A 24,538-nucleotide genomic window follows, 5' to 3' on the forward strand; every position below is an offset into this window, starting at 1 on the left:
AGAGGGAGATAATGTTGAAGAAAGTGTATGAAAATAAAGTAGAGACTTCAAATTATCTTATATTTATTATGTATATTTTTTTATCTTGATATCTATGACATCTCAGGAGCTATCACAATGGAGCCATTACTGTCAGACTGTTGCCTGTAGGTTAGATTATAAGAATGTTACTCAAGTATGTTTTCCTGCAGCTAGAGTAAGTGATTTTGAAAGGGGTGAGGGAAGATTTTGCACTGTTATGGGTATTTTTGGCAGCCATAATAAGTGTTAATTCAAAAGTAAAATGGTTAATTTTATTAATGTAATAGCCATTGCCAAGAGCAGAGAAAGGTGGAAGGAACTGGAGGAGGCCTTCATCCAGCAGTGGACAGAAAATGGCTGAAAAGAAGAAGAATAGCCAGGTGAATAGGCTATAGTTATATTTTCATCACAGTTAATCTGTTAATTGATCAACCATTAAAAGTGAAGTAGAATTGAATGACAGAAACCTGGTGATATATTATCCTTGAAAAATTGTAAAGTGATCATTATGTTTGATCCATTTCAGCCATTTTGATAGTTAATTAAATGAAGTCAAGATAATGCTGCATTAGTTTCTGGTCAGACCAGTATTAGATTATGGCTAACAGCTTTACTTCTCTAGACTTTTAATGGATATCAAAGAATCAGAAATATCCAAGGAAGAGTCATTAAATGCATGGAGAAATTATATTATGCTGGTTTGAGAATCACTTGGATAGTTATAATTTGTTAAATTTATCTAATAACATGATAAATTTAACAATTCAGTCAAGTTGACTCGAACTTGACTGAATTTGCTCTACAAGGGAGCATAATAAAAATATATAAAGTTAATTCTTTACTGTTAAGCTTTGAAAATATGTGGGATGGCCTTCTACTGTAATTTAGCATTGATGAGCATGTCTGAACTGTCCTGTGTTTGTGTATTAAAAAAATTAAATTAAGAATGAAAATAAAGGATGTTTATAAATTATGGAGATAAGTTATGAATGAGAATATATACTAGCCAACCTGAACAATTGAATTCTGTATTGCATATGTCATTTTGAATAAGGTGAGATTACTTAGATTTTTTTTTTTTTTTACCACTATAGTGCTGAAAAAAAAAAAAGATATAAAAGTGTGTAATTTAAGTAATTTTGTAAGTTCAGTACATACAGTAATTTACCCTCTCTCATAATGGCAGCCATGTAAGGATAAAAAAGAATTAGTATTTTTTTAAAGAAACATTTGCTGGAGTGACTTCTATTTAAAAAAAAAAAACTATCATTGATATTATCAGGTTTTGGCTTGAACTTTTGGGTAGCTATTATTATTATTATTATTATTATTAGATCTCCAGGAAGGTAAGGACTTATCAAGGGAGGCTATACATCATCCACACCAGCTGTCATACCTTCTTAAATTCATTCACACTAGATGCATTCCTTACTTGAACTGGCAAGCTATTCCACTAACTCAGGGTTTTGTGAAGAAAAATCTAGCTCCCACCCACTCTTAACCACACACAGACTTCAAATCTTCTTGTCCTCTCCCCACATTCTATATATATAATGAACATTTTTATCAGCAAATATCAATAATGCCCTCTCAGAAGTTTGTAGATCTCTATCATACCCCATATAGTCCACATACTCTCAGTGTATCCTTGTAATCTATATTCCATAATCCCAATATCATCCCAACAGGAGACCAAATTTGTACACAGTAGTCTGTGTGTGTGTGTGTGTAGTTGTATCAAGGCCTTGTAAAAGAGGCAAAATGACTTCCATATCCTTATTTGTCAATGGTCATTCTACATTGCAGTAATCCTCTAAGTAGTGTTTGCAATTTTTGCTACATGACCCTTGAACTTCAACTTCCTATCCACTATAACTGCAAGCTCTCTTGCCTTGTCAGTTGCTCCAAGAATGATCTCACCAATATAATACATTGTTGGATATCTCATGGCTGTCAAGTGTCAAGTTATGCACTTTGGATATATCATTCCAAAGTGCATAACTTTACACTTGACAGTCATTATCGATTGCTCTTGGCTATCTTTGCATCATCATCAGTATAATTTCCAATATCATTAATTTATAGATTACTATAGGGAGAATTGGCTGTGTGCACGTACACACACATGTGATGCATGCCTATCTGTAAAAACTTGGAATTCACCTTGCTGTTAATGCTGCATAAGATATTATATATTTATGCACTGTTTGCATATTTTAAAATTTTTTTTCATTGATCTTGTGGTTATATATATATTTATAGAATTCATTTTTACTCAGTTGGAATATTATGAAAAACCGGTATTAGTCATTAAAGGTTTTTCATATATATATATATATATACGTATTTTATTTATTTTTTCTCCAGTATCTTGTACCAGCGATGGGTACTGTAATCATGTGGGACCTGGTAGTGCTAGATGTGCCTGTCTGCCAGATTATCATGGATATAAGTGTTTACAAAAGGTAAGCACAATATTTACATTATTACAGTGAGTAAAATTTTCTTATTGAAATAGCAAGTCTGACTTTGTTTCACTTATGAGTGCAAAGCTTTTATATTGCACCCTAAAGAGAACAGTAAATATATTGACTGTACTAAATGAACTGATATTTCATCGTTGGCACTCCAATATTATCGTATATGACATTTCACTCTTCTAAGGTACTTCTGACTGAGTCAGTTCATCTAGACTCTGGGTCTTTTCCTGCCATCTTGGCATTAGACACCTATTTTGGTAACCTCTCTTTTCCCATTCTGTTTAAGTGACCATACCACCTTAGATTAGCCCTGCTCACACATTCTGGAATGCAAACAATGTCAAGGGTCAAAGCTGTATAACTGAGAGGAGACCTCCACATAGTCTTAAAGGAATGCAGAGAACCGACCAGGGATTCTGACCTAATGTCCAATCCTCACCTTCTCGTGGTGCACCCTGTTGGGTATCTACCTGGATACTGAACGAACGAGGATGGGCTAGCAATTTGGGATTTAGCCGACCAAATTGTATTCCTATTGATTAAACCAAAATGCAAAATGATGGTACAACATGACAAAATTTCATGCCGGCTGGAGCATCACCCAGTTAAACAAGGCCCCCGTTGTTTTCACCAGGGAACCAGGGCGAACAGTGAAAAGTCAGCTACTGGAACATATCTGAAAACACACCCCAACTCAACATCACCAGAGTTAAAGATCGGTACTATCAACCTAAGAAGCCTAAATGGCAAAGAAATGGAGCTAGTGGAGGAATTAGATAAGTACCAGATCGACATAATAGATGTGACTGAAACAAAAAAAAAAAAACTGGTGAGGTCTTTCTGAGCAATAAATACAAAATGTTATATTCAGGCAGTAACAGTCAAGGAAAAGAAAGAGTAGCCATAGTATTCAACACAAAACACGAGGCTAATCTTCTTGAATATTGCAGGCAGTGTCAAGTAGATTGATTTGGGCAAATATCAGAATGGGGAACTGGACAATGAGACTTATTTGTGCCTATGGTCCCACAGAAAGTTCTACTAAGGTAAAAGTGAAAGATTTTTTGAGGCTCTAGAGAAAGCTACTGACACAATGAAAAAGAAAAAGTTTGTCCTTGTTGATGATCTAAATAGCAGAGTAGGAAATGATTGTCAGACATACAAAAATGTTTTGGGAAAATTTGGAGAAAAGAGCAAAGTTAATAATAATGGCAAATTCCTGTTGGATTTCTGCTTAGAACATGAACTGGTTATTACTAACACCATGTTCCAACATAAAAATGTGCACAAATTCACATGGAGAGAAGAGGCAAGGAATAAAAAAAGTCTCATTGACTATGTTATGTTGATGGTGATGTTTTCTCCCTGGTGCAGGACACTGGAGTGTACAGAGGATTTGAAATTGGAAGTGATCACTATTTAGTCTTGAGCAGGATAAAATGGAATTTCATATTGAAAAAAATGACATGTAAGAAAGTTTTAAAGCGAATAAAAGTTGAGCAGCTCTCAGATGTGAACTGTAGACTAAAATACACAAAGATTATTGAAGGAAAAATGAAAGAGTTTGAGAACAGGAACCAAACCTTGGAGATTCAGTGGTGAAGTTGTCTGCAAGGATAGAAAAATTAGAACTCCATGGTGGACACAGGAAGTTAAACAGGCAGTGAAGGAAAAGAAGAAAGCATATCAAAAGTTACTAGCAAATAAGTCAGCTTGTGCTCTTAAAGAATACAGAGACAAATGTAAGAAAGCTAAACAGTGTGTTAAACTGACTAAACAAAAGTCATGAGAGGACTTTGTCAAGAACATAGAAACTAAATATCAAGAAGGTGGCAAAATATTCTGGAGGTTGTTGAAGAAGCTTAGAAATGGAGGAAAGAGTGCTGTAAAAGGAGTTAGAGATGATAAAGGTGACATAAAAACGGGAGAAAAAGATATCCTTGAAGTAATGAATAATTACCTTGAAAAACTGCTAAATGAAGCAAGCAGTGATGACAGCACAGTGGTAAAAAAACACTCAACAGGCATACAGTCAGAAATACATATCCATACCTGAAGTAGAAAAAGCCATCAAAGGCTTGAAATGTGGAAAGGCAGCAGGAGTAGATGATATTCGACCAGAAATGCTGAAGTATGGTGGTATAAAAGTTTTACAGTGGCTGCACTGCATAGTTCAGAATGCCTGGACAGAGGGACAAATTCCCAATGATTGGAGTAGAGCTCTCATAGTACCTATATATAAAAAGGGTAATAAAACTGAATGTGAGAATTACAGAGGTATATCTCTATTGAGTGTTCCTGGTAAGATGTATGCAAGTATACTTGAGAAACAGTTGAAAAGAATTGTGGAAGAAAAGCTTGGTGAAGAACAAGCTGGATTCTGGTCAAATAGAGGCTCTCAGGATCAGATATTCACTTTACGACGAATAGTGGAGAAATCATGGGAATATAACAAAGAACTGTATTTAAGTTTTGTCGATTTGGAAAAGGCATATGAAAAGGTGCCAAGAGAGAAGCTATTCAATACGCTACAGTTATATGGGGTCAATGAGACATTATATCAAGCAATACTTAGTCCTTATTTGAGTTGCAAGTCAGCAGTTAGAATTGAAGGAAGTACAGATGGTTTAATGTTAAATCTGGTGTGAAACAAGGATGTACATTATCCCTTCTGTTATTCATTATCTATAACAGATCATAATGTGATCCATATATTATATATGGATCACATTATGAAGGAAAGTGGTATTAAACATGATATCAAAATTTTAGATGTTAATGTCAGCGCTTTGCTTTATGCAGACGATGTTATACTTCTGTATATATCTGCTACAAGTCTGCAAAATTCTCTGACTAAATTGAATAACTGTTGTAATTCAATTTAGTCAGAGAATTTATTTATTTAGATGTTATACTTCTAAATAAATCCGCTACAAGTCTGCAAGATTCTCTGACTAAATTGAATAACTGTTGTAATAGATATGGTATGAAGGTCAGCAGTAAAAAGACAAAGACAATGAAAATAGGCAGAATCGTTGAAAATGTCAACTGTGTTGTGAATGGAGAACCTGTGGAACAAGTAAAAAATTTCAGCTACTTAGGCACGATTTTTACTGAAGATGTTAAATTAAATATGGAAATAGACAACAGAATCAACAAAGCTGGTATGGTAGGAAGTCAATTGAATAAATTCATATGGAGTAAGAGAGAAATTAGTCGGAACACTAAATTAGCTGTATGCAAGACAGTGTTCAAACCAGTTTTAACTTATGGATCTGAGAGCTGGGTCAGAAGTAAAACACTTGACCAAAGACTAGAGACTGCAGATATGAGAGTGTTCTGAGAAAGATTAGAGGTGTGAACAGATGGCATCAATGGCAATGTCATATTAAAAACGAGAATATTAGGAAAGAACTTGACATTGTCAGCATCCAGGAACGTGTTAGCATAGCTGATCTTAGGTGGTATGGTCACTTAAACAGAATGGGCGAGGAATGATTAGGAAAACAAGTGTTCTCTGCCAGGTTGGCAGGAAAACGACCCAGAGGAAGACCAAGATATAGGTGGATTGATACGGTACAAAGTGCCTTAGACGATAGAAATATAAGATCTGGTAATGTTGAAGTCTTGACAAGTAACAGACTGATTTGGAGGAAAATTGTAGATAGGAAGTTAGTAATAATGTAAATTTTTCATGTAGTACTATCATATCCTGTACACCCCTTGAGGGTACATGGCAGGAATTTGATGATGATGTTTTGCTTTTTAATATGATAGTGCAACCAGTGCCATCTGTTCAGGCTCCTGATTTTTCTCATAACTGTCATATCTATGGTCTCTAATCTTTCATCAATGCTTTATTTCTAACCCAACTCTTGGATCCATAGCTTTAAATTAATTTGAACTCTGTCTTGTATATTGCTAGTTTAGTGGTTTGGCTAATTTCTCTTTTATTCTATATAAAATTTATTCAAATTGCTCCCCCACCATACCAGCTTTGCTTATTCTGTTGTCTATTTCCATATTTAATTTGCCATTTCACTAAAAATTGTGCCTAAATAGCTGAAATATTGTATTTGTTCTATAGGTTCTCCATTGGAATGCATCTGAAGTTTTCCATGTTCCTGCCTGTTTATATAATTTCGATCTTTTTGAACTTTGCATAAAGCAAAGTAGTAAGTTTGATTTCTTTGATCATAATATCAGGTTTAATGTGAATTTCTTTCATAATGCATTGCATATAAATGATGAATAAGAGTGGAGATATCACTCATCCCTGTCTTACACCTGATTTTATGTCATACCATCTTCCTGTATTTCCTTGAATTCTAACTGCTGAGTTACAGCTCAAATATAAAATATGTATGGCTCTGTATAATGTTTCATTTACTCCATATAACCGTAGCATTTTGAAAAGCTTTTCTCAGGTATCTTGTGGTATGTCTTTTTCAGATCTGCAAAACTTATGTATAGATCATTGTTATATTCCCATGATTTTTCAACTATTCATTATAAAGTGAAAATCTGATCTTGACAACTTTTGTTTGCCCTGAACATGACTTTTTCTTCTCATGTATAAATATTTTCTACTGCTTTTCTGTCACTGCTTGTTTTCTTTAACAGCCTGTCAAAGTAATTACTCCAGACATTTAGAATATCCTTATCTTCGGTTTTCATGTAACTTTTATCATCTTCGATTCCTCTTTACATTACTCTTTCTTCCATTTCTAAGCTTTCTGAATAGTCTCCAGAACATTTTGCCACCTTCCTAATATTTATCTTGTATATTCTTACTGAAGTCTTGAATGATTTTTTGTTTAGTTATTACTTTTACATATAGCTTAGCTCTCTTCTATTTTTTTCTGTATTCTTTTATTTTTTTGTTAGGAACTTTTAGTATGCTTTCTTTTTTTACAAGACTGCTTCTTTAATTTCTTTTGTCATCTGCTGTGGTGTTCTTATTTTGCTATCCTTGCAGTCAACTCCACCATATACCTCACTGGCTGATCAGTTAGTGTTTTCTTCAGTTTGTCACTGAAACTGCGAGTTTGGTTATTGTTTTTGAACTGTTTCATTTTTTCCTGGATAATGTTTGTATAGTTGAGTCTACAGTTGATCTGTTGAACTTTACTAAAAGTCTTGTTATAATGAAAAAAAAATAAAAAAATAGGAATAACACTATCATCATCATCAAATTCCTGCCATGTATCCTCAAGGGGTGTACAGGATATGATAGTACTACATGAAAAATTTACATTATTACTAACTTCCTATCTACAATTTTCCTCCAAATTAGTCTGTTACTTGTCAAGACTCCAACATTATCAGATCTTATATTTCTATCATATAAGGAACTTTGTACAGTATCAATTCACCTATATCTTGGTCTTTCTCTGGGTCGTTTTCCTGCCAACCTGGCAGAGAACACTTGTTCTGCTAATCTTTCCTTGCCCATTCTGTTTAAGTGATTAAACATATCACCTTAGATTAGCTCTGTTAATGCCTTTCTGGATGCTGACAATGTCAAGTTCTTTCCTAATATTCTCGTTTTTAATATGACATTGCCATTGATGCCATCTGTTCACGCCTCTGATCTTTCTCAGGACTCTCATATCTGCAGTCTCTAGTCTTTGGTCAAGTGTTTTACTTCTGACCCAGCTCCCAGATCCATAAGTTAAAATAGGGTTTGAATACCGTCTTGTAACAACTAATTTAGCGTTCCGACTAATTTCTCTCTTATTCCATATGAATTTATTCAATTGATTTCCTACCATGCTTTGTTGATTCTGTTGTCTATTTCCATATATAATTTCAGCTACTTGTGCCTAAGTAGCTGAAATGTTTTACTTGTTCCACAGGTTCTCCGTTCACAATGCAGTTGACATTTTCAATAATTCTGCCTATTTTCGTTGTCTTTGTCTTTTTTATTGCTGACCTTCATACCATATGTATTACAACAGTTATTCAATTTAGTCAGGGAATCTTTCAAACTTGTAGTGGATTTATTTAGAAGTATAACATTTATTTAGAAGATGTGACTTCACAAAACTTTTGATAATCGGTTAGTAATAATGTTAACAAATTTTATAATTTGTCTATTTGTCATATGGGTATTTTGTTTTCGTAGGTGCGGTTGCTACAATTAATTATCACCCCCTAGGAAATGGTAAAAAAATAAATTCTACAATAGATAAAGCAGGGCCAAGTAGGAAACGCAAACTACAGGATGAAAAACGGCAGTTTCAAAATAGCTGGACCGAAAAATATGGTTTTGTGCAGTCGTTTAATAATATCGTGTGCTTGATTTGCAAAGTGCTGTAGCCATACCTAAAGAATACAATATAAGGAGACACTGTGAAAGTCTGCATTCTACATTTTCAACTATACCTGAAGAACTATGTAAAGAAAAGATTTCATTTTTGAAACGAGAATTGACAGGTCAGCAAGTGATGTTTACAAAACCTATTCAAGATTCGGAAATCGCAACAGAAATAAGTTTTGAAATATCTCGCCTTATAGCACAATGGTGCCAACCATTTACAGATGGAGATTTCGTTAAAGATTGCCTTGAGATAGCTGCTAAAAAAATTTGTCCTGAATCAGCCAAAAATGTTGAGAAAATTCAGTTAAACAGGATGATTGTGCAAAGAAGAATTACTGGAATGTCGGAAAATGTAAAGGACCAATTAACATCTTATTCAAAGAAATTTGCCTATTTTTCATTAGCTATTGCTGAATCAACTGACATTACTTCCACAGCCCAGTTATTAATATTTGCACGTGGAATAACACAAGAGTTTGAGGTAAGTGAGGAGCTGATTGGAATGATTTCATTGTCAGATCAAACGAAAGTTAATGACATGTTCACTGGGCTTTTGGAACAGTGTTCCAAAATTGATTTAGATCTGACAAAATTATCAGGTATCACGACTGATGGAGCTCCTTCCATGAGCTAATTCTGGATTGGTAACATTGAAATAGCATTTGGGATGGCACGACGATGAGTTGATACAATTCCACTGTATAATCCACCAGGAGAGCTTGTGCCCTAAGAAACTTGGAATTGATCATGTCATGAAAGTTGTGGTTTCAACGATTAATTTTTTAAAATCCCGTGGCCTTAATCACCGACAATTTAAAAAGTTTCTTGAAGACATTGAAAGTGAATATGGTGACTTAATTTTTTACACAGAAGTGAGGTGGCTAAGTCGTGGACAAACATTGGAGTGGTTCCTAAATTTAATTGATGAAATTGAAATCTTCATGACTGAAAAAAAACTAAAACGTCCATGACATAAAAAATCCGGATTGGTTATGTGACTTAGCCTTTCTGGTTGACATTACTAATCATTTAAATACGTTAAATATGCGACTTACGGCCACGTTTTGTCTTTTCAGTGCAGGTTAAATCTATTTCAAATCCAACTGAAGTCAGGAATTACATCCATTTTCCTAATTATAAGAAAGTTTCTGAAAAGTTCAATGTCAACTTCAAAACTGTGTATGTTGAAAAGATTGATAACTTGATATCAGCCTTCAAGGATCAGTTTTCTGATTTAAAAAAAAAAAAACAGAAACCGTTGCTTTTATTTAGCAATCCTGTTGCCACTTTGCCCGAAAATGCACCCGAATCAACACAGCTTGAACTCATCGACATTCAAAATGATGAGAGCCTGGAAAATAAATTTAACGAAGGCAATTTATTAAACTTCTATCATTGTGTCAATAAAAACAATTATAAATGGTTGCTAGATAATGCATTAAAATGTGCAAGCCTCTTTGGCTCAACATATATTTGTGAACAAACTTTTTCAGTCATGAATATTAACAAATCGAAAAATAGGAACTGCTTTGACTGATGAAAATTTAGAATCAATTTTGCAGTTGGCTACTACAAAACTCGAACCAAATATCAAAACAATTGTCAAATCATTGCAGTGTCACACATCAAATTAAATTCACTTACTTTTTATTACCTTTTTTGTAACAATTATGATAGGTATAAATAAAATAAACAATATATGGTGGATAACTTTCAAGTTTTTTTTGGCTGCCCTCCCATAAGTAACAGTGGAATTATGCGGCTCTCGGCCTTAACAAGTTTGTGCATCCTTGCTTTAAAGGCTATGTGGAGGTCTCCTCTCAGTTATATAGCTTTGACTCTTAAGCATCCCAGAATAACACTATTGCTATTATATCCATAAAAGTTCCTTTATTTACCAGTATTACACTGACTGTGCATAGAAAAGCAAATTTGAAAGTGGACTTCTTAAAATAGGCAGTGTTTGCTATACTTTTTTTGTATGTAATATCTTTGACTAAGATTTCTTGGCAGACTAAAAAAAAAAAAATTAATTTCAGATTATCACATGTAATACCAATTTCATATATCTTCTTGTATTTTGATATTTTAGGGCGAATTTCCAATTGGAACATTTGTGATGTCAGTATCCATTCCTACAGTATGCTTAGCTGTTGTGTTGTGGTATACCCAAAGAAGACATGTCAAACAGGATTAAGGTTTAGATCTTGAAATTTTTAGTAAAGAAATTGTTTCAAGGTAATTGAATTTAATAGTAATATGTCAAGACTTTATTTCAAATCATGGAAAATTAGTGAGTGAGAATATGAACAAGAATATGTTTAGTGTTATGCAGTGTTTATTTGCAAAAATATTTTTAAGTGATGGAAAATCATGTATGGCATCAGAAACTTATTTACAAATTATGTTATATATGAAATAGTCTTGTTTGAAAAGTGCCTTGTACGTTCATCACTACGCTAGACTTTTGTATATATTGTATCCAGGCTGAATCTGTGATTAAGCATGGATTTTTTATTTTTTGAAATGCCATCAATTTAATGTTTTTAGTTCAAGGAAGTATAGTAGAGTTTTTTTTTGATAAATAGGTATTTTCTCTTAAATCTACATTCTGCATGAAAACCAGGTTTCTCTGTCCATCCATATATCATTATTTTACACATTACTGAACAATTTCTGGCACTTAATTTTATGATTGATTGTAGTTTGTTTTATATCATGTATTATTATGATTATTGTAAATCACTTTGTGTTTTTATTGATATATTTTAGCACACTTGCTTTATATACAACCTTATTGAAGAGAATTGTATGTAGATAATTACAGGAAAATCAGGTTAATTAATTTATTATTGAATCACTTGTTATACCAGACATCCAGAAGTGGATCTCATTCCCCTGCCAACCACAAATTTGTTTTTAGTTTATTTTGAAATTCACTTTATTTTAAATTTGCTAAGAATGCTATTTTATCTACCATTCCATTTAGTTCAATTCAAAACTACATATGCTAGAATATATCTAGTTTTAAATTAAGCATTACAATTTTAATGCTCCAGCATTAAAATTGTAATGTCAGTCATTCTGTTTGTCAGGCTAAAATATTGAATATAAAGTTATGTTTGATACTTACTTCACCATGTCATCGTTTATTGTTACCTTTATGATGATGATATTGCTACCTGAAAAGCTAAGAGATGAGACCACAAGAAATTAAAATTTCTGCCTCAGGTTTGGTTTTTATTAGATAGACTTTGGCTTGGTTGAATTATGTAACAATTAATTTTTTGCTACCTCCTCTCTACAATGTTTGGCAAGGCAATGACATTATTTCTGTCTTTCTCTTTGTCAGTCACTCCTGCTTTGGTTTTTGCTTGGTGAAAAAGTATTGAAAATAACTCGAAGATCATATTGTAAATTTGATATTTAAGTGTCAACTTTTGAAAAATTTAGTGTATTTCAGAAGCAGAAAATAAAAATAGAGTTACAGAAGCACTGTCCATACAAAATTACTACCTCAGTTACCATATATTGAAGTGACCTGGTCATATTTAAGGGTAAAGATCACCTTGAAGAACTGTGGTTTCCTGAACTGACTTGTCTGTTGTATTATTGCAAGGATTATGAAGGATTGCTTTATAATTTCTGAGTAATCTTTGGTATTATCAAGATGGCATTTAAACCACTGTTAGAGTAGTTAGCATACACACACTTATTATCAAAAAAATGTGCATGTTGACAGTAAATGTAACTGGGCTGAAAGAGCTTTACTGTTTTTAATTTATAGAAATAGTTATGCAAAAATTATCACGTTTCATTATAATTATTATGAAATAGTGAAAACTGAGGAACATTCATTGTAAATATGCTTTATCTGTGCAGATTTGTTACTAGAAGTTCCAGTGAATTATATGGATCCTTTCATGAGAATGCATATATGCTCAGGATTGCTAAGGTGTACTGACAGGAGTACATGTATCTGAGTGTGTGTGTGTGTGTGTGTGTGTGTGTATATATATATATATATATATATATATATATATACACACACATAATTTATGGATGGATCATCTTGAAACAAAAACAGTCTTTTTTTTTTTCTTTTCTTTTTTTTAACAAGAGCATGGCCTCTCCAGTGTTATTTAGATAAGTGCTTTATAAGTAGAATTCAGCAGGTCCTTTAAAAATTGTACAGATATATAATACTTAAATAATTTCACTTGTTTTGAAACACTTTGGACTTGTAAACACTGAATTTAGGTAATAGTGTAGCTTCAGAAATTGGAGTTCAAGTTTTCTCACCTCATTTTAGTAAAGGTTGTTTGCATTGCATATTTAGCAAATGCAAACTGAAATTAAAGAAAGCAGGTGGTAATGCTAAATAAGTGTTCTAAAAAATATATTGAAAGATAGATTACTAATCAATGGATAATCAGGTGTTTGCACTTTTGAGATAATTTTCTTTGTTAATTGTTTACTTACTTTTATGGATTATGAACAACTAAAGTGGTAAACTTTTCAAATATCAGTTTACAAAGCTAATAAATCTTTATCTGAACTGTCTCCACTGATAAATACTGTTTTTCATTTTCCTCAAGCTCACAAATTGCTTTAAAAAAAAAAACACACACACATTATATATATATATTTGTATATCATTCTACAGGAAATATATAGATTGAAAAACTTATTTCTGAAAAAGTTAATGAATGTAGTTTTTATTTATGATGAAGATTATTAGATGTGAAATTGTGAAACCAAGTGTTGATCCTTGAGTTTCACATGGTTAGTGTGATACCTTTAAAATATTTATATGATCTGATGTTATGAAGTGGTAAAGTTCATTTATATCTTATTCTTAATTCTCCTTTTATTACTTATTTCTATTTAAATTCTTGCTCAGCTGCACCTTTGTAAAATTGTGGTTGTTCTTTATTCTTTAAAAATGTTTAACTTGTTTACCTTTGTTATTGTATCTCCTTGATTATTCCGTCAAGTTTTTTTATATATCCATCTAGTTTACTTCTATGCAGTCTCACTACTAATACTTGGCCATTAATTAATTCGATGATGAGTGTACAAGATTTGGAGAACAAATGTATTGCTTCAAGGTAGCGCCAATTCCTTTGTTTAGGCTCTGGTGTTAATCCCTTTTCGAATTTAGGAAAAATTTATATTTTGCTGCGCCATCCTAAATTCTAGACAGGAAAATAATTCACTGTCGGAGAATTAACATGCAGAAGTGTACACTACTATTTAAATTCCTAATAACTTCACTTAGCACTTAAATTCACTCAATACTTAAATCTCAATCACAGCCGTTGCTATACTCATTTTTCTAACTCCCGCAATGGTTCAGAATTTTATGAGTAGCGCAAAAAGAACAAAATCAGGAAAGTTTTCAGATTAACAAATAAATACATTTATTAAACAGTTCAGATAAATTACAAACACATTTAGTTACTGCTTAGAGCTTAGACTAATTCTTAAATTAAAATCAATAAATTATGCAATACAAATAACTTCTGGCATTCCAATATAAGCTCAATTCTCACTTGACATTCTATACAATTTCCCACTATTAGTTTAACATCTCATTTACAATTTTGCAATTCTAGAGGCTAATAAGTTGACAGGATAGTTATATCACACAGCACTAACGTAAATCTACAATCTTCCTTTATAAAACAATAGGTTTCCTCTTTCTCTTTTTGTATTAACTCTAAAGTCCTTCCAATTAGTGAAATTAAATATATCATAAAGTTCCTCTGACAGACATGTAAATTCTCTCTAATTACACAATTTTAAAAGAACAAATTCTTCATCTTACCAGCGACTCTGGTATCACTTGGCCTTCTCCTAAATTGCAATGGGTGTTGTGGGCTTGGGCATGGGTCACTTTCTTGGGAGTAAACTGCTCGAACATGCCGCTACCTGATCAAGTGCTTCGGCATAATGTTCCGTCTGCATAGTGTCTTCCGCAGGCTCGGGACTCGTACTCTAACTGAATTCTTACTTGACCGGTCGGCTCCTTGTCGGCATGTCCGCGCCTTCCTGGCGATCTCCCGAACTAGATGACCACTCGCTCTAAGAAACGGAAAAAAGCCATGAGCTGGCACCACCACACTCTATATATCTCCTGCGCGCGGTTTACCATTCTCCGTCCCATTTCTTCTCCTTTGCGTCCAGTACTTCGCTTCTCCCTCGCACCTAGAGCCATTCTCTCCCCTAGCGTACTTATTGTGAACCTACGTGCGCAATTATTCTCCGTCGCATGCGATTGCCTTAGGTCTTAACTTCTTAAGGCGATTATGTTTCTTGCTCCATAATGTAAACATTTATACATTAATACAAAGTTCACAGTTTTAACTCTTGGAACTTTTTAACTCATAAATAACTACAACATAATATATATAGAGAGGTACATTAGTAATGAATGTTGTTGGTGGTTCACAGTCAGCCATATATTTTTCTGATATACAAATACTAGCTCCGGGAATGAAGTTACTTGTAAAATCCGAATGAAATACTCATGGATTAAATCTTCATTCATTCAGAATTTAACACTGAAATATCAATAAACATTCCTAATTAAGTTTTATGGCTTCAGATTTAAAGTTTTACCTTGAGGTAATAAATTCAGTGGATGTGTGCATCTAATCACTCCTACAGTTATTTATTTATTTATTGTGAATATTGTTTTAGCCTTTAATTAAGCATGAACATAAAATCATATAAATGAGTGCTTGGGTTTGCTTTGACACCCAACCAGCAACATATTATATATGAATTTAATTTGTTTTAATTTGTTATATTATTTTCTTAGTTGATTTGCAAGGCATGAATGTAAATGAGACCTAAAATTATGTACAAAATAAAAATGATATATGAAATCACAAAATAAGCAATTTGTTATAATTTTAATGTGCAATGTGCATGGTTAATGATTAATTTTAAATGTGTATATATATGTATGTTTAATGTACATAAAGCTGCACCCTGAAATTGTTGTTACTAATTTATTTGGACTCTAATAGTGTTCTGCATCTTAGCAATAACTGAAATTTGTGCATCAGCATTTCAATATGTATAAATATAGTATATTACTGCTCTGCTTTAAAGATGCTGAGATACTATTAATGAAATATTACATTAGTTTTTGTTAAACTTCTCTTTTTTTTTCTCTCCCTCTTATATGTATTAAACTGTTTACTGGAAAAAAAAAATAATGTTGAGTATACACATCACTTTAAATACAAAATGAATAATTAATATGTTCATTCATGCACATTATTTTAAATACCAGTCATTAGTTGCCTCTCACTATAGCAAACTCACTGGGACCACAAGAGTAGTTTATTATGATGGTAGATAGTTTGCTATAGTCAGTGCTTTTTTCTAGGGAAAAAAAAAAAAAAAGGTGCCGGAACTTGCATCTTGTTAAGCTTTTTATTAAAGAAAATGATATTCAAATCTTAATTTAAATGAAATATAAAGCAGCTGTTGCTGTCACGGAGTCGCATAAATGAATTAAATATAATTTATCTTCAGTATTTAAGTTAAGGGATATTACATCCCATATTGTTCCATAGTCGAATAAGAAACTCAAAGAGTTTCATGCCGAATATAGTAAATGTATAAAGTTCGGCGAGTCCAAGCGTAAGCAAATACCTGGATAGTGTTACAACTGACTCTTTAGGGAGTGCAACACTGAGGCAACTCATGGTAAGGGTGGAGCAAGCTCTGATCACTATTCTTGATATTTCCCCATAATGTGAAACCCAGCTCCTAGGAGCTGTATTACTGTTCTACATTATGAGTGAGAGAAGGTCACTACCCAGACCGGTTTCAACCTTTATTGAGGTCTCATCAGTGAGTAGGTAGATCTAGAAATACCAAGTTTGTAGCTTACATATACCCTACTATGAGAATTGCCAAGAAGGTGTCCTAATAAATTATTAATTATATGAAGAGCCAAAGGCTTCAATTCGGCGACATAAACTTATTTAAGTTAGCTTACGCTTGGATGGACTATAAAGCAAATAAGTTAGCTTATTTGCTTATGCTTGGACTCACCAAACTTTATATATTTACTATATTCAGCATGAAACTCTTTGAGTTTCTTATTTGGCTATGGAACAATATGGGATGTAATATCCCTTAACTTAATAAGTTTATGTCACTGAATTGAAGCCTTTGGCTCTTCATATAATTAATATCTTAATATATATATGAAGTATTTTTTATTTTAGACATGATCAAATGTAAAATTAAACAAACAAATTAAAATATACAACCAAACACCAAATATAAAAGTAAATTTGTAAAAACATTATATAATTTAAGAGAAGTTCATAGTGTTTTCCAAAGGTTTGTCCAATTCTCGCCGAACAAATCATCTCGACTCCTTTCTTTGCACTTAATATCTAAGGCCGAATATCGTCCTCTAAGTAACCACAGATCAACATACTTTGAAGGATCGAAAAATCTTAAAGGTGGTTCAATGAGTTTGATGAATAAAAGTGCTGAAACTGTTTTAGTCTTCAACGAAGCTCTTGTTGGGGTGATAATTAAATTCATCTGCGAAAATCCGCGTTCACATTCACTTGATGAAATGGGAATGGTATTTAGAGCATGTACCAAACACGACAGTTTTTCTAGGTATGTCTTATCGAGAATGTATTCACGGAATCCACAAATCTCATTTAATTGCAGTCTGATTGACAAATTTCTAATTTCCGCCTCTCTGAATGTTAGCTGAGCATCAATATCTTCAGGCCAATGTTTTTGGTCAAGCATGAGAGCCCAAAGTGCTAGCTCAACATCTTCACTATCAAGCAACCTTTTTTCAATCGACTCTTTCAATTTGGTATAAAATGTTTTTGGGTCAATAGGAGGATTATTTTTTTTGAGCTTTTTTGTGAAGTAAAACTCTACAAAAGCGCAGATCGCATACAGCAGCTGCAGCACATCGATAATAGGCTCCAAAATTCTGTCTTTTTTTTCAAAAACTTGTACAAGTGCATTTATTGTTTGATTTGCCTTGTAAAGGTTCATGTCACTGTCTTGCAGGTCCAAACTTAATTCAGACAATTCTTGGAGAGCATCACACATCAATCCTAGATCCAATAAAAAGTCTGTAGATGTTATTTTTCTTCTTAAGCCATCATGAATACATTTATCATTTTTATCTCTACTAGGATCATGTATTGCATCTTCAAAATGATGCACTAGAGATTCAAAATTATTCCACACAGCCAAAACTGAACGGAAACTAGATGACACCCATTGAGTACTTAAAATTCTTCCAGTTTTCAGCAGCTCAACCTCTAGTGATTCTGCACATAAATGCAACTCTCTACTGTTTTTTGGTGAGGCATGGTAATAGGACATAAAGTTTATCAATAAATGATTTGAATCTATTGATTCCTGAAATTTCCTTTACAGCATCACTTACTGATAATTCTAGTCTGTGATTAGCACAGTGCCAAACTATAATAGAAGGAAATTTTTCTGACAGCAATTTTTTCACTCCACTTTTACACCCTAACATTACAGCAGCATTATCGCATGCTAGAGAAACTAAATTTTTTTAAAAATAATCTTCTGTCAACCCATAATAGTGAAGACATTGGAGTAAGGAATCAAATACACTTTTTGCCGTTGCATTTTCAAGTTCGATCAAGTCCAAAAATAAATTTATCGGTGAATTAATTCCAACATTTTCGATACAGCATCGAATATACACTATGAGAATGGTTTTATTACTTATTGTTGTTGATTCATCAATTATCAATGAAATTATATTTTTGGTTTGAAACGATTTCTTTAAACACATTTTTTCTCATTTCTTCACTTACATGATTCACAATATTAATACATGCATTTGTTGAATGAAGAATATGACCCATTTCAATTCCATTCAATTCTTGCAGATCAATTTCACTTTCAAAATTATGGAACAATTGGTTTTCCTTTGCTACTTTATATGCATTTCGAAAAATTTTTGCAGTTATTTCTTTTTCATGAAATAATGATTTTAAAAAAACTTTTCAAGGGTTTTTTTTCGGCTTCAGAAACAATTTTTAACGCTGCAGCAGATTCTCTGTGATCGAAAATTTTTTTTCAAGTGAGCTCATCTTAGCTTCCTATCTTTGCCAGAATATGTAATCTCATTATTGGCCCATTCTTTGGAAATTTTCATTCCCATATTTGTTTCAATTCCAAGAGTTATAATTTTTCTGCAAGGCGTACAGCCAAGTTTCTTTTTGCAAATATACATCCATTCATTTTTCGAGCAAAAAATAATTTTTTAGATCTAATGTCCAGCAATTCAGCCAGTCATTTTCAGTTTGGCTTTGCTCCTCAAGATTAGCTTGAGATGATTTGAAAACATCAACTGGCACCATTATTTCCATATTTTTTGACATTGTGTTTGTTATTATTCTGGGCTTTTTATTAATGGGATTGGTGGTTGAGAAGTAATTGGAAATCTTTCTCATTTTCAAACTTGGGGGTCAGACTTTTACACTAAAAAAAAAAAAAAAAAAAAAAAAAAAAAAAAGATATGAAAATAATGACGTTAAATTTACGTCAATTCAATAAATATATATTTTAGATAAATAAGTGTTTTACCGAAAATCTTTCGAATGTTGTCAATCACACGTCCATACAGCCACAAATGTAGATGCTAATTGCATGCACATATGTTATGTACATGTGAACATTATTTCAAAAATTATTTTTGAAAAATTTAAAAAACTAAAAAAAATTGGTGCCAGAACACTGTTCTGGTGCATTTTGCCAGAAAAATAGCACTGGCTATAGTGAATTTCTTGTAACGTATCATTTATATCTTATGTGACTTATTTTGGACTTTTCAGCAGTTGTTCTAGTGAATGGTTTTGTTATAGCAGTGTTTGCTATAGTGAGAGATGACAGTACTAATGTCTAGTATATATGCATTTTTTTTTAAACCCAGATTTCTTTATGGTATTATTATTGATAAAGTTGTGAGACCTTTTGGTGTAGTGCATATAATCAAGTCTAACTGATTTAAGCACTTTGACAAAATTCAAGCCTTTGTTAACAAAATTATATTAAGGTACATGGTATGCTATACTTGCTACTTGATGGGATAGTTTAATCATGTATTCCTAGCAACTGGGCTGGTATAATTGATGATAATGATTCAAAATTTTTCTTTTAGTCTCCCTCTGAATCCCTGGGTTTGAAAGTGAATTCACAGTTGGTCTCTTATGGCAGGGTTTCCCCTTTCCCTGCAAAACAGGCAAAGCAGCTAGAGAACTCACAGTTAATAGACAATATCTGGTTGTGGCTTGGCCTGCTGTAATAATCAATATTTTAGTATTCCTGTTAAGGTTGTCTGTTTTTTATGAAGTTATAGTGAGATGTGTAATAGGTGATCTTTTTAAGTATGTCCTAAATGTCCAGGGTGAGTAATTCTTCTTACTCCTGTTATCCTGATAGTCAACTTCAGAAAAAGAAGACTGCTTAGCCTATCTGATAATAACAGGCAGATAATCTATGCTAAACCTGATCATTAACCACAACTGGACTCACGCCCAGAAATACCAATACTGCAACACTACCTTAAATGTTGAGTAAAACTAGCCAGCTCTGTATTGTATATGCAAATAATATACCGACCATCAAGATAATAGAGGATGTAGTGGACTCTGTAATTGTCATGCTCAGTCTGTTTTTACTTCTGATGTCATTATTAGTCAAAAACAGCAAGAATGTTTTGTTTCAGTATTGGAATACCCTGAGTGGCATGATAATATTACTATAAAAATGGAGTTAAACTCACATTAAACTTATTTATTGTAGAATTTTTCCTAAGTGTCACAGGCATAGGAATATAGAATTAACAGACAATTTTAAAAAATGCCACCTTAGGCTAATGTTAGGTAACTAAAACGGTCAATAATTTCCTAACTTAAAAAAATTAAATGAAAATAATTAAAAAAATAGTTAAAAATAAATAAAGTTAGGAAAGATTAGCAGATTTAAAAAATGCTATCTGCCATAAAGGAGACAGATATAGACTATCAGATCGATTTAAGTTAGCACAGTGGAGTACACTTTCACATTTTTCTTCATAAAGATGTTCTTTGAAGAAATAACTTTTAGCAAGAATGTTAACATGCCTTGGAATATGAGCCACATGTTAATTTAATTTAGAGTTTGGTTTAATGCTTATTATTTTGAACAGATACCAACAACTATAACTAATATTCATAGTGAAGAATTTATGGAGACACAACACACCTTTTTAGAATAATTACTTTATTTGACGCTAAGAAAGTAACAAGCGACGTGCATAACTAATATGTTAGCAGCTGGTGTATCTTTTGTATGATTGAGTTCCTGATGAACAAATAAGGTTGTTGAAGCATCAACTAATAAGTTAACTTCAGTTAGCAGATTTATGTGACTCCCACTCACAAAACTTTGTAAACCTATAGTATATTAGTACCATGGATGAGCTTTTTAATTTTGTAAAATTGTATTTATTTTTTACAATTGGAAACCCTTTTATAGAGACCAAATATGGAATATTTTCAGCCACTCCTGGTCTCCAGTAAGAAGTATGGTGGTCTCACACTGGACAGTAAAATTCATCTCCCACTTAAACACATTCACAAACATCTATGCTCATGGAAGTGTTAATATTTTAATGAATTATCCTATAATATGTGCCATTGTTATTTATAATGTGTATTATAAATAATATTTCATTTACTAACAATTATTTTTATTTTGACTCCGAGTGTCCCTATATGTTATTATATTTGCACAAAGAGTTCACTCCAATTGGTGCAATGACTTTAACTCACTTTTTCAGAATCCAACTAATCATTGACTCAATACCAAGTACAAAATAAACACATTTAATAAAACTTAAAACAACATATATACACTTCTAGTAAAAATACATAACTACAACTACAGATTTTATGGATCCAAGGCCTTATAAAAAAAATATAAACTTACTCTTAAGACAAAACACCTTTTTTTTTTTTACAATCACAAAAAAAATGTTCATAGTCTTATTCTCTTCCTGTTAAGGCTCTTTCCAGAAGTTACAAGGTTCTGTACTTCATTTTTTAGGATCCCTTTAAAATTCCTTTTTACTGCCTCACAAAAAACAAAATCAAGTTCCTTCCTACTTGAATATATCTTGGCCAGTTTATAAAAACTTAGTTTCAAGATTTCCCTTTTCTTTACTTATTCCTTCTTGAAACATATTATTTCCACTATTCCTTTTTCGGAATACAATATGAAATTTCCTTTTGACTGCCGCACACAAAAAATCAAGTTCCTCCCAACTTGAATATTCCTCGGCCAGTTTATAAAAACTTAGTTTCAAGATTTCCTTTTTCTTCTGTACTTATTCCTTCTTGGAACATATTATTTCCACTATTCCTTTTTCGGAATACAATATAAAATTTCCTTTTAACTGCCGCACACAAAAAAATCAAGTTCCTCCCACCTTGAATATTCCTCGGCCAGTGTTCTAAAACTTTCCGAACGCTCTCTTGTTTACCACTGTAACTTGGATACGCAACGCTTTTCTTGTCAGCTGTCAATCAAACATCAAGTTCACTCCGGGAGCATGCGCACTCCACAACGTCAGAAACTACGCATTGTAATAATATGGCTGACTCGCTGTATCCACCAGCGCTGAAGAAAGTCTTTCATAAACACAAAATTCAACATTTAAAATACAACAAACTTTCTTATAAATAATACAAATAATCAATTAAGTAAGTACTTCAATATTTTTACTTCTTTACATATTACTTCTAACATAATATTTTCATAACGAGCACATCACAAGTGCAAACACTGCGTGTATGAAAACAAAAACTAACAAACAATATTAATACGTAAAAATATTCAGAATTTATAATATGATTATTTTTACAGAAGGATTCAAACCTTCATAGTGAAGTTATTTTACTTTTAATGTATAGCATAATTCAATGTAGTGCATCTAGAAAAACATATGGCTTAAATTCATAGCTTTCCCACCAGTAATGCTGAAATTGAGGCATATACCCTCCCCCCAAGAACAGGATCGCTTCAAATACTGAAACATACATTCTAGAACTTTTAACAAAATACTCAGTGCATTAACAAATGGCAACAAAGTGCTTACCAACAGTATAACTTTCCAATCACAGTATAACAGAAACAAATCACATAATGAAACTCATTTCTCATAAAAACATTTAGGAAACAAGCTGCAGTGAAAATATTTTTAGCAAGTCAGTTAAAACATTGATATTATTAAAGTATGAAATATAAATTAAAGATACCAAAATATTATATTCTTAGTTTAATTCTCTATCCAAGTGTAAGCAAACAAAGTTTGCACATGAAGTATCTTTACAACTGGACTGCTTGTATGTAGAGGCTAATGACTTCACATCGATTGCCTTACTATAAGGCAATTCTGTTTTTACTTAAAAAGTGGAAACAGTTATTTATATCTTGTTTTATTTCATTGAAAATTTTGGAAAAATTTTCATTGAAAAAAATGGAGTGAAAATGTTGCTAGTGGTATCTATTTTCATCTAATTTTAGATCAATAAAAATAGCACATCTAATTAGAGCTTGCATTTCCATAGTTGTCTTAAGTGATATCAATGAATCCATAAAACTCTTAAGATAAGATGTACCAAAAAATTATACAACCCAGAGATTACAGAATTGCTTCCATTCAAATGTTACATACAGATTTCTTAACAACAAAGCAGTTTCTAACCAAACTCACACAAATAAAAATAATTTAATCTGCCCAAAATTGCATTAAGAAAATAAAAGAAAGATGAGTGAGTTAATAATAAGTACATAGGATAAAATCTGAATGCCACATTATGGATAACTCCTGTAGACAGGCAGGTATCACAATTAGACTTCTAAACATATTACAGAAATTAAAATTTTTCCTCATATTATAGAAATTAAAATACATGTAGTGGGCTAGTATAATATATTGATTTCTTATTACTTTATCTTGGTGAATAGTCCATACATAATTTACATTAATGAAAATTATTTTCAGGCTATTCTTACCTCTCCCTCCCTTTCTCCAGTTCATGTAGAAAACTTAATCATGACTTGAGGAGACTAACTTGAATCTGGAAAACCCACCACCACTCCATCGATGTGTACTTTAATCACAACTTGATCTAATGATCTGGGAATAAGAGAAAGTGTATTCTTAGATGAAAAATAATAATAATATGAAATGTTTTGAAATTTATACAAATGGGTTTTCTAAATGCACTTTCCAAATAAATAAATAAACATACACGTTCATGTTTAAAATATCTTTTAGTTTTAATATAGACAGATTGTCTTTTGAAACTAATTTTCAGTATACAGCACTACAAATAAAATAATAAAGTTTTGTGATATGAAAGTTTCTAGACATATCAATCTGGCAAAAAAAAAAAAAAAAAAAAAAAAGCATACGTTTTCAAAGTATCAAAACTTGAAAATAAGGATGAAAACAAGAATATAATTTCTTGTCAAATATAATTTACATTTATTTTCTGTGGAATTTTTTTTTTGATTTGAGTGCATGTAAAATACAGTTATATCGAAACTAGTTCCATATCCAGAGAGGAATTTAGATCTGGAAACAGCTACAAGTAACTTGGAACTAGTGACATTTTTA

General features: G+C 32.3%; 2 protein-coding genes across 3 annotated transcripts in view; one reads left to right on the forward strand and one right to left on the reverse strand.

The window, feature by feature from the left end:
• Positions 1-24,297, forward strand: part of LOC150101113 (all-trans retinoic acid-induced differentiation factor-like) — a 131,050-nt gene extending 106,753 nt beyond the window's left edge. Inside the window, exons 6-8 of one of the 2 annotated variants that reach the window (XM_090401363.1) lie at positions 2,389-2,486; positions 10,916-11,061; positions 23,921-24,297. In XM_090401363.1, coding sequence (XP_090257489.1) covers positions 2,389-2,486; positions 10,916-11,020 — 203 coding nt within the window. In that variant the 3' untranslated portion in view covers positions 11,021-11,061; positions 23,921-24,297. Of the gene's footprint in view, positions 1-2,388; positions 2,487-10,915; positions 12,826-23,920 lie in introns of those variants that run through there. The other variant, XM_090401362.1, reaches the window with a different exon arrangement.
• LOC150101114 (E3 SUMO-protein ligase KIAA1586-like) lies at positions 17,176-17,937 on the reverse strand. Its single transcript, XM_090402166.1, has one exon. It carries the CDS (start codon positions 17,935-17,937, stop codon positions 17,176-17,178), a length of 762 nt encoding a protein of 253 aa, XP_090258292.1.
• Positions 24,298-24,538: the final 241 nt, after the last annotated feature.

Source organism: Typopeltis vanoorti, chromosome 12 (assembly GCF_054136105.1).
Source record: "Typopeltis vanoorti isolate ZY-2024b chromosome 12, IOZ_Tvanoo_1.0, whole genome shotgun sequence".
Taxonomy (NCBI): domain Eukaryota; kingdom Metazoa; phylum Arthropoda; class Arachnida; order Uropygi; family Thelyphonidae; genus Typopeltis; species Typopeltis vanoorti.